We start from the raw sequence: 10615 nt of genomic DNA, 5'->3' as shown, positions 1-10615 counted from the left end.
TGGAAAAAGGCGAGTGATCCAGTGTAAGGAGCTTCCAATCTTTGTTAACCCAGATAAAAATATTTAAAGGCATCAACAAGGGAAAGGACAGAATCTACATCTCCATAAGCAAATAAAAACAAATCGTTGACAAAGCATAAGTGGGTAATCCATTGCATTTCACAGTGACAGTGATACTTGAAAGCAATAGGAGCAACTTTCACACTGATAATTCTATTAAGAAGCTCCATAACTAAAATTAAGAGGTATGGAGAAAAAGTATCACCTAGTCTTAACCCATTAGTACTATTAAAACAGCTGGCCTATTCACCATTGAAGGTCACTAAAAGCCTTGGTGTAGTGATGCATTCAGTTACCGAATCAACCAAGTATTGAGGTGTATTTATAGCTTTGAGCATCCCAAGAACTACATCCCATTTTACCATGTCATAAGCTTTCATGAGATCAATCTTTATGGCTACTTGTTTACCCTTGTCTCCCTTACAGTGGTTGCATAATAGATCTTGGCACAATAGGATGTTCTCCAAGATCTGTCACAAAGTGATGAAAGCAGTTTTGTTGAGGTCAATGATCGACGGAAGCACGCAACTTATTTGCTCTTCAAGCCACTTAGGTATGATCTTGTATAGGACATTAGCATGAAATGGTCTAAACTCTTTGAGGTAGGATGGGTTTATACCTTCGGTACAAGGGAAATCAATGTGGAATTTATAGATTTAAATATTCAATGTGAAATTTATAGATTTAAATATTCTTTTTGATGAGATGAAGTCCATGACATCTTCCTCAATGTCCTACCCTATGATGGGCTAAGCACATTTCTAGAATAGACTGTTAAAATTATCTGGACTCGGAGCTTTGAAGTCGTTGAAGCACTTTAAGACTCTGAGGAAATCTGAACTCTTGAATGCCGGAAAGGTAACAAGAGCATTGACCTCTTCATGATGATAATTAGATTCCTGAGGAGCAACTGTTATGGACTTCAAAAATATTACTCTCCATTCATGATGCAAATGCATAGAATCACACATGTCAAGTCTGGCATTTCCAAGAGCTTAGATGCCATACGATTAATCATTATCTAGCATTGGATATTGATATCATCATATTCAATTGACGCCCCATGAAATTGGCTAAAACAAAGTTATCATTACACCCAAGAGCACCAAGTTATTACACATAATTCTCAATCATCTTGAAAGGTTACAAGATTAAATAAAGAAAAACGTCTCCAAAAGAACAATATCCAGGATTAAAATCAATTGACTCTTCTACAATTCGTCCTGATTTGACCAGTGGACCCGGTGAGAGGGCTAAGGCCACCCATCTTGACCATGGCCTTGGCAAAATCATTCTGGAACGAGCCAAAGTTCTTGCTGTAGGCAGTCACTTGAGCATTCGTCAAACCTCCACTGAACAATTGCTGGTCCGAATGAAGCAAACCCTTTTGGCACACCAAGTTGGTGAAGTAGGCATTGTCGAAGGACGTCGGGCTGGTGACGTCAAGAGGGGAGAGGTTGTTGTCACCTCCCGAGCTAGGGCAATTGGCTTTTAAAGTTGTGGCGAACGACGAGTCTATGTTGCTTTCGTTGTAAAGACGGGCCCGGAATGTCACGCACCTGGATTGGCCTATGGTGTGAGATCCTGAGAGGGTTACCATTTCTTCGGCAGTGAAGCCTTTGTTAGAGAAAGAAGTGATTAGGGCACTAAGATTAAGAGTTGGAGCTGGGAGGTCAGTATTAGCAGTGTTCAGGCTCGCCGTGGTTGAATCTCTTCTTCCTAGTTGAACTTGCCAACTCTGTCCCCCCAACTGAAAATCAAATTTAATGAATCCACGTAAGATTAGGAAACTCAAATTTTCTTCATATCAATTCAAAAGAATATTCTGAGATATTAATAATAAAATTACGTTCTAAGAAATCTCAAGAGTTGGGTGCTTACTTCGACGACGGAATCTCTCGCAACAATGGCTAAGATGTCAGCGCACGAGACGACACCAGGGCACAGTTTTTCCACTTCTGACTTGATGGTGTCAACCACATCGAATCCCCTCAAGGAGTTCAAGTTGGGAAACGCCGTCTTCTCCCCAGTAAAGTTCGCGGTGTCATCTAGTAGAATTGATCCATCACAACCCTGTAAAAAAAAATTAAAAAGAACATCAATATTTCATCTTATTAGGTTTACAAGATCCAACGAAGCAGAAAGGATGATCTAAATATTGAATTTATGAGGAAACAAAATAGTGTTTTTTCCCTTACGAACAATCGGAAAGGAATGTTAAAAGAGAGACCTTTCCTTTAAAAAAAAAAAAAGGGGGAGAAAAGACGAAGTTAGAGACACCAGGTTGGCAGGGGTGTGCTATGGTCAGCTCAATGTCTGTTCTTTCTTAATTTAATGGAATCGTTGGCCCTTGTATCTCAGTTGTTGCAGTATTCCTTAAAAATTCGAATTTCCAAAATGTTGGTCACATCTTTTCCTACTAAATGGGTTGTACTCACTGATGTGTGTGACATGCGTGGAATTATATAACCAACGCAAGATAATAAAATGGAAAAAGATGAAGGAAAAAAAAACAATGTTGTTTTGCAACTCTTCTAACATCGGACGTCAAAATTGTTTTTAGCGAAGCAGGAATGGATGATCAATCGAAAATACACATAAAGGAATAATCCATGTATGGATCGGGAATGAAGTAAAAGCTCGCACATAAAAGAACATGCAACACATGCACAAAAGAATGAAAATGGACGTGGAAGTGAAAAACATAGAGCAGAGTGAGAAAGCGAATGAGACTTGCATTGACGAAGCAATCATGGAAGTGAAGACGGAGCAAGGATGCTCCCATGCGGGACTCATTGGCCACTGCCGATTTCACGGCAGATCCAATGGTCTGGAGTGCTTTCGGGCACCCTTTCTCGTAGTAATTTTGGTTAGACAACTGTGCCGAGGCAGATCTCGACGTGATCACGCAAACAACGAAAAGGAAGCTGATTTTCAGGGCTGTATCGAAAGCCATGACTAAAGGACTAATCAGATGGGAAAGAGAGACAAGGGAGAGATCTCACAAATGCGTGTCGTGTCTTGGTTTGGCTTCTTCATGAACCTCGGCATGTAGTATTTATAGGAGAATTACAGTACTTTCGGCTCTTAATTCTTAATGTTTTTCAAATTGGTTTTGGAGGTCAACATACGCTGTGTGGAAGAAGAAAACGAGTGAAATTTAAAAATAATAATAATAATAATAATAATAATAATTGGGGCAAGAACGTATGTGCCTTCTAGCTTGAAGCAAAAGACATCCTTGAGATTGGTGAAGCCGTGCCGGTGATTAATCATATCTTAATCAAAAACATGTTAGCACTGGGCTGTCATATGTGAAATTTGCCAGAATAGTTGACCAGCGAAAATGCTATTAGCAACGAGGAAGCTGCTGATGATCATTAATTAGAATGAGACGTTAATCATTTTTGTAATGATTCGATCCATTGGGAAAATAGTCCATTGACCCATGACTTTAGTCGAATTATTTATATTTTACTAAAACTTAGGTAGAAACTTGATGACAGGTTGGCTTTTAATTTAATAAATCTAAATAATGAAGTCAACGGTTTATTTTTTATTTTTTTCATTCATTTTGTGCGGACCCAATCATGGGATGATATAATTAATGTTCCAAGGTTAGTTTAGGTATGCCAAGGACAAGATCTTTTCTTTAGAGTTTTTTTGCTTAATTAAGTGAAGTTGCATGCACTTCCCCTAAAATGTAAAATCACCTAAATTTAAAGTGATACCTAGGTTACCCATTAAACTCCTTGTCATTTTTGCCTTTTATGGCACATGTTATAATTAGTAAATCCAACACAACACTTTTTTGGTTGGTAAATTAAGAAATTAAGCACATTTAATAAATGCAACCTTTTTTCCTAAAAAATAAGGGATAAGTGTATCAAAAGTTATAAGATTTGTCACAAAAGTGAAAACGAATCCTAAAACTTTTGGATAGTACAATGAAGTCTTAAAAAAAAATTGAATTTGTGCAATTAAATCCCTCTACTTACTCAATCTAATTTAATTTAAGAAAAATGCTGACGGGACTTAAGTTATTAATTTCCCTCTCTTACGTGACTGTTAATGTTATCTAAGTTGTGTATCAATGTCCAACTATGTCATTTTATCACAAACTTCATTTTTTTTCCCTAATCCTGATTAGAATTTATTAAATAATTTAAAGAAAAATAAATAAATAAAGTTAAGAAGGCCAACGGTCCTCCCTTACCATAGGCATAGGCTGTGAGGCCTCACTTAGATCGAGGCACGTGTGGCCAACCCTTGTGGTAATGGCAAGTGGTGATGCTACTGCCAAGCGATAGGCAAGAGGATTCGATTCCTCATTTAGATCTAGGGGAGGGTTCACAACCCTCACTTGCTCACCCCGACCTCAGTATCTTTTTTATTTAGATGTGGAAGACTAAGTAAACACGAATGAGAATAGATAATCGATGTCATCTTGCAATGTTTTTTCGATTTTTAATTACCTACTAGAGATGATGCGGTCAACTACACAAGAATTATTGCATATGATTTGAGCAAGATGCCTCTTCAAGGTTAATCGAAGAGGCAAGAAGGCCGTATACATAGAAAAAGACAAGGGTATTGCTAAGAGAACGGCATTGTTATTCTCTAAGAATAACGGTCCTTTGCGGACCATATAATATATTCCCATTCAATGGGAATGGCAACCGGTAAAACAAATTTGGAAAATAAATCAAGATAGAAAATTCTCATATATTGAATAACAATTATTTTTTCCATAAAAAATAAAAACTCCTGTTTGGCCCATTTAATACTTTGCATAACTACTTAAATATACAACTTAATTTTTCAGCGGAGTACTTGCGAAAACATATTCACTAATTCTAAATATAATAAAAGTCAAATTAGCAATCCATATATGCATTTTAACCTAATTTAATGAGATTTCTAAGAAATATCGTATAAGTGAAAAATTTGAAAGTTGGCTAGCATGGTAATAAAGTGGGGTTGTATAAAAGAAAAAAGCATTGAGGTAAAAAAAATTAATTGAACAAATCCAATATACTTAAATTTTTAATATAAAATTTATTTAGAGTTAGGTACGAGATTATCATAATTTTGATTATTGAGTTAACTTGGACCGCGATTACTTGAGTAGGATTTATTAATGCTTTATGTTATGTAAATTGGATATTCAACTATTTTGACAATTGTATTCATTTTGTTCATTGATGAATAATTTCATTAAAGACTGCAAGTGTGAAAGATATTTAATCATAGAGCTATGTTAATAGATATCCAACATTTATTTTGTCTTATAATAAAGATGCTTAAACCCTTCTTTCTAAATTCTAAGTAAAGATATTTTATATTGATGATGTTTCTAATAAGTACTTTTTCTAGATTTTTTATTTGATTTATTGCTTTTATTTATTGAATTTCACTCGGTGGGACCCAGCAAATGGGATCCACAGATCTCTCAAGGGATCGTTCCCTTGAGAAAACTAGTGGTGGAGGCAGCACCGTTACTTTCAAGGAGTGACACCTTCTCATGTCTCAAAAGGAAAATCACATAAGATTGCGATGATCCATCCATGTTATCTTTTACAATATAACCATTTCGAAACATTGACTCAATTCATACCCACCAATACGTAAGTCAATGCACCAACGATCCACATGCCGAGCGTCTGTCAAAGTTACTCCAAGTGATCAAAAAAGATGGTGATTGGGACATAACATCACACTAAAAACAAGTATCTAATCACGTTGCAAAGCATCTTGACTTAGCTTCAGACTAATCTTCACATAATTAAGTTGTCCAGAGATTTTAACTATTGAAAAGTTTAGTTAATTATTTCCAAATCCACCTATCTCATATCTCAAGCATTATTCTTTTAGCTAACGTCTTAAATTCATTCATAGCATTTCTTAGAAAGAAAAATAATTCTACAGAAACTATCAATTTGGCATACTAAATCATGTGAAAAACTGCAAGAGAGTATTTCCATAAGTGGGCTAAATCAATGCCGAACAAGATAACTTCATATACTGAGCATTCAAATAAGTGAGCATCTGTTAGACCAAAAAAAAAAAAAGTGAGCATCTGCCTCTCTTAATTAGAAAAAGAAGGTAGGTAGCTTAGCCGTCTTCAGATTTCCATCTTATGCTTTTCTGTCATCGATCAGGATCGAAATAATTCAACACTGAAAAATATGTACCATGATTTGTCATGAAGCACAATCACTTTGTCGATTGATATGTCGGAAATATGATCAGTATATGATGTGTTTTCTCACATTAATGATTAATCTACAGTGACCGGGTGTAACCAAAACAAAACGTGCTCGGTCTGCGACGGCTTAGTTATTCAAGGGCGGTTCTTCTATAAAGCTTTGAATCATAGTCGTGTCAAGCACGTCGAACAAAGCTTGTCTTCTGTCCTTTCCAATGTCCGATGAACCCCAAACAAAAGAAAAAGTCAACTTCGGTTAATCATAGACTTGTTTCCGCGACATCAACTGAGACATTGCCCAACTGGGCAATTCCCGATTGACTTCCATGACATTATTTTTTGTATAAAAAAAAGAACACATTAAAGAATCACCAATTGAAAAGAAAAAAAAGAAAAAGAAAAAGAAAAAGTAATTAGAAAACTTCTTGGTACAATAGCCGAGGATATACCAATGTGGGGATCTTGAGCATGAAGTGGTCGGCCATGTGTACAAGGTATCATCATCATGGAGAGGTACTCTTTTCCGACACCTACTTCCTCTCAAACCTCCATTTGTGTGCCTTAAGGTGCGTTTGGTAATAATTATATTCGGAAAATAATTTTTAATGAAAAATGGTTTTTTTTTTATTTCTATTCTTGGGAACAATTTCTGAATATAAGAACACGTTTGATAGTTGCAAAAATTCTATTTCAGGAATTCGGGAATAGAAATACGTTTGGTAAACTTGTATAATTTTATTATATCTTTTAATTTTTCAATATTTTATTATATTTTTCCTTCTTTTTTCTTTCTTTTTCTTTTTTCTTTTTTTTCCTTCTTCCTTCTTTGTGATCGATCGCCGGCCACAATAGCGGTCGGCCACCGGCTGGGCGAGGTCCGGCGAGCTCGCCGGAGCCTTGCTAGGCCACCACGAGGCTCAACCTCGCCCTAGCCTAGTGAGGCTCGGGCTAATGAGCCTCGCCATGGCTCGGCGTCGCCGAGGGTTGGCGATACTCTAGTGAGGTCGCCAACCCTTGTCAGCTGATTGTCAAACCATGGCCAAAGCCGACGACTAGCCAAAAGGAAGAAGAATGAAAGAAAAGAGAGGAAGAGAAAATAGAAGAAAATAGAAGAGAGAGAAAATTTGATTTTATGAATTGTTCTCGGAAACAAAAAGCTACTTTTTTCTACTTCTTGTTTATGTTCTAAATCTGTTCCCGGGAACAAAATTTTTACCAAACACGTTTCTGTTCTTTTTTTTCTTTTTTTTTTTTTTTGTAAGAGTCTATTCTTTTTTTTTCCTCAAAACAAAAGAACATAAATTTTTGTTCTTGGAAACAGAAATAATTTTTACCAAACAGATTCATGCACACATAGCTCTTAAAAATAAAAACAATAAGTGTTCATTCCAAGAATTTCATTTCTTTACTAGACCAATATAAATGAGGCAGGATGAGTGCACATCTGTCTATTTGAAAGTTTAAATTACAAGAAACAAATGGTGTTTATATTTTATTTATGACACACTCGAGAAAGATGTTTAGATAATCTTACTCGAACCTTACTATGAATTTGGTAATATATATATATTTTAAGACGATAGTTTAAAATCGAACAAAACACTGTTTATTTTAAAAGTTTAAACTCCTAAAGAATATAATATCTTAACAAATGGGAACCCTTGCGTTATAATGCCATGTCCGAATAAAGTACTGATTGTGGGTATAATATCTTATAAAATCAAGGTTAAAGAGGTTGTATATGAAGCTCTGTTTTACCAAAGACCAGAATTATTATCCAAAACATAAAATTAAAGATAATATTCCTCATTATCTCCATATTAAGGTAATAACATTGGCCAACAAAGGGTAAAAATGTCGACATTGATTTAGTATGGATACTTAATAGAAAATTCACTGTTGAGTAAATATATATATATATATATATATAGAGAGAGAGAGAGAGAGAGAGAGAGAGAGAGAGAGAGAGAGAGAGAGAGAGAGAGAGAGAGAGAGAGAGAGAGAGAGAGAGAGAGAGAAGCTAACTAATCCATCATGGGCCAAAACTCACCTAATCTCACAACGGTATTCTCTCCAAATGGAGGCCAAGGCTTGATCAACAAAACCAAGTTGCACAAATTATGACTGGAAGGATCTTTATTTTTCCTTAAAATAGAGAGAAAAACGAATAACAACGGTCCAATGGTCAAGGGTCAATGTACTCTAACTATAATTAAATCAAGATGATACCGAACCGCGTCATTCAAGAAGAATTAAATGTTATCTTGTGCAACAAGATTTCGAAACTCTTATTTATTATGTGATTAAAAGCTTCATTATCACTGGCAAAATTGACATTAGTCAAAGTGGTTTCGGGAATCCTTGGAAACAGCCAAATCGGATCAATTATGAGGTTTCTTAGACAGACACGTTGCTTCTCGATGAGTTGTCTTGGAACTTCTTTTTTATCTTTATGTTTTATTTTTCTTGCAATTTGAATTAAAATAAAGCATCCTGGAGACAGGGAGCAGGCATCATGGATTCGTTATTAAAGCGGACTCTTGCAAGGTTGACCTCTTTCTGTGCGTTACTTTGCATACATACATACATATATATAGGCGGAAGAAAAGGTAGACAGATTCTCTCTCTCTTCATGTGCTTAATTGGATATTCTACTGAACCAGCTGACTAGCTAAAAGAAACAAAGAAAGTTTCAGTTACTTCCCAAACGTGGGTTAGAGTTTCTCCGACTCTTCCTTGTTCCTACACCTGCTTTTCTTGTATTTTTGCTGGTAGGAGTTAGGCAAGGAAGTTTGTCGAAGTTCACCTCTTCTCTTAATTCATTTATTTTTGTTATTCTATGGGCCTTCTTTTGTCTCTAAAGAAGATGAATAAGCACAGTGGACAATGCAAGATACTCAGCTCGAACCTGTCTACTTACTTAATAGAGAGGTCTAACTTTATTCCAGGCACCATATAAAAATGTTTTGCAATATACAGTTAAAAATGTCATTTCCGCTCATTTTGAAAATTAGTACATATTATTTTCAAGTTTAATTGAATGAGCCTGATAGGCAACTTGGGTTTGTCGAGTTTTTTTCATATGATGATTTCTCAAAACACATACATTTACACTCTTGGACAACACATTAGTATATGGTGAGTTGGTTGTCAAACTCATTATTAGGTCTTTTCTAAAGTAATGTGAGCCACCTTATCGACAGAATTTTAACAAAAATTGTCTCTTAAACAATGACTTGAACATCACAAAGACTCTTGAATCTTGGTGGCGGTCTCTCCCAAGTAATCACATACGATAAAATTGGACTTTCGCACAAGGAGTCTTGAATGATAGACAGAGAAGAGGGCCTTCAAAGGTATGTGAAGTGAAGGATATAATACTTGAAGTTAGGATAACAAGAAGTCATTTGATAAACTTGATGCTCTGGATGGCATGTTAAGGATGTCTTACAAACCATAATAAGGAGTTAAATAAGTGGGTTAAGATTCAACATCCAATTATGCCTCTGATACTGAACGAGTCCCAGAAACTCGAAGCCATCTTCGGGGGCGATATCTAATTACCATTTTAATAACGAGCTTGGATTGGGCACGCGAAAATGCCTAGAAAGCTGCTTACTCTCATTGCCAAAGTGCTTATCGAAACACTTATTTAAGCCCACTTCTGATCGATCGCATGCCCATCAGGCCGCCTAAGGCAAGATCACCCCTCCTAATTACGTTGTTGTGGCGTATAAAAGAACCATCATGACTCGATGACCATGAGATTAGCCCCATACTCCAAAGGAAGCTTGGAAACTAAAAGGCCATAAACAGATAATAATCATATTCAACGGTCATTAAATTAATTTGTATTTCCCATTGCGTGTCTCATTATCTTCCTCATAAATTATTAATTTTAAGCGTGTAGATCCGGTGAGAAAGTCAAAGAGGTGCGCTCGAACGCAGCCAATGCATGCATGCATGCAGAGTTTTTTAGCGCAGTCCCCGCACGCTTGCTTTTGTTGACTGATCCACTTAATATATAATAATTGCCCACGACAGGATTGGTCCATGTTCATAATGATTTTGCTTTCTCTGCATGTACTCTAGTGGATGCAAAAATTACTCTTACAAAATGCGAAGTGACATCAGATTGAAGATACGATGATTGAGTGTATATTGTACACGACATCACATACTTAAGTCAATCATAAGCGAATCAAGTCGCTTATGTTGCCCATTCATTAATCTTTCTTTTTAATCGTTAGATTGACCTTGTGTGATGCTTTCATGTATTATGAATTGGCATGAATTATGTCTGCGATGGAGATGCAAGACAAGAATCCTTCATTTACTCGTCCTAAG

At 36.1% G+C, this 10615-nt stretch overlaps 1 protein-coding gene across 1 annotated transcript; it reads right to left on the bottom strand.

Moving 5' to 3' along the window:
- Positions 1-1106: 1106 nt before the first annotated feature.
- LOC104425095 (cationic peroxidase 1-like) lies at positions 1107-3075 on the bottom strand. The gene is made up of 3 exons (XM_010037683.3): positions 2798-3075; positions 1942-2133; positions 1107-1810 (listed from the first exon to the last, which is right to left on the bottom strand). Exons 1-3 carry the CDS (start codon positions 3014-3016, stop codon positions 1259-1261), a joined length of 963 nt encoding a protein of 320 aa, XP_010035985.2. The 5' UTR covers positions 3017-3075; the 3' UTR covers positions 1107-1258.
- Between the last annotated feature and the right edge of the window lie 7540 nt (positions 3076-10615).

The sequence above is a fragment of the Eucalyptus grandis genome, chromosome 11, assembly GCF_016545825.1.
Source record: "Eucalyptus grandis isolate ANBG69807.140 chromosome 11, ASM1654582v1, whole genome shotgun sequence".
NCBI lineage: Eukaryota > Viridiplantae > Streptophyta > Magnoliopsida > Myrtales > Myrtaceae > Eucalyptus > Eucalyptus grandis.
Note: the sequence above shows the minus strand (reverse complement) of the source record. Positions and strands in the feature narration are given on the sequence as shown.

Coding starts and splice junctions, on each gene's coding strand:
- LOC104425095 (XM_010037683.3), bottom strand. CDS start 3,016: ATGGCTTTCGATACAGCCCTGAAAATCAGCTTCCTTTTCGTTGTTTGC. Junction 2,134..2,797: donor TCCATGATTGCTTCGTCAAT/GCAAGTCTCATT, acceptor TTTTTTTTACAG/GGTTGTGATGGATCAATTCT. Junction 1,811..1,941: donor CGAGAGATTCCGTCGTCGAA/GTAAGCACCCAA, acceptor TTTGATTTTCAG/TTGGGGGGACAGAGTTGGCA.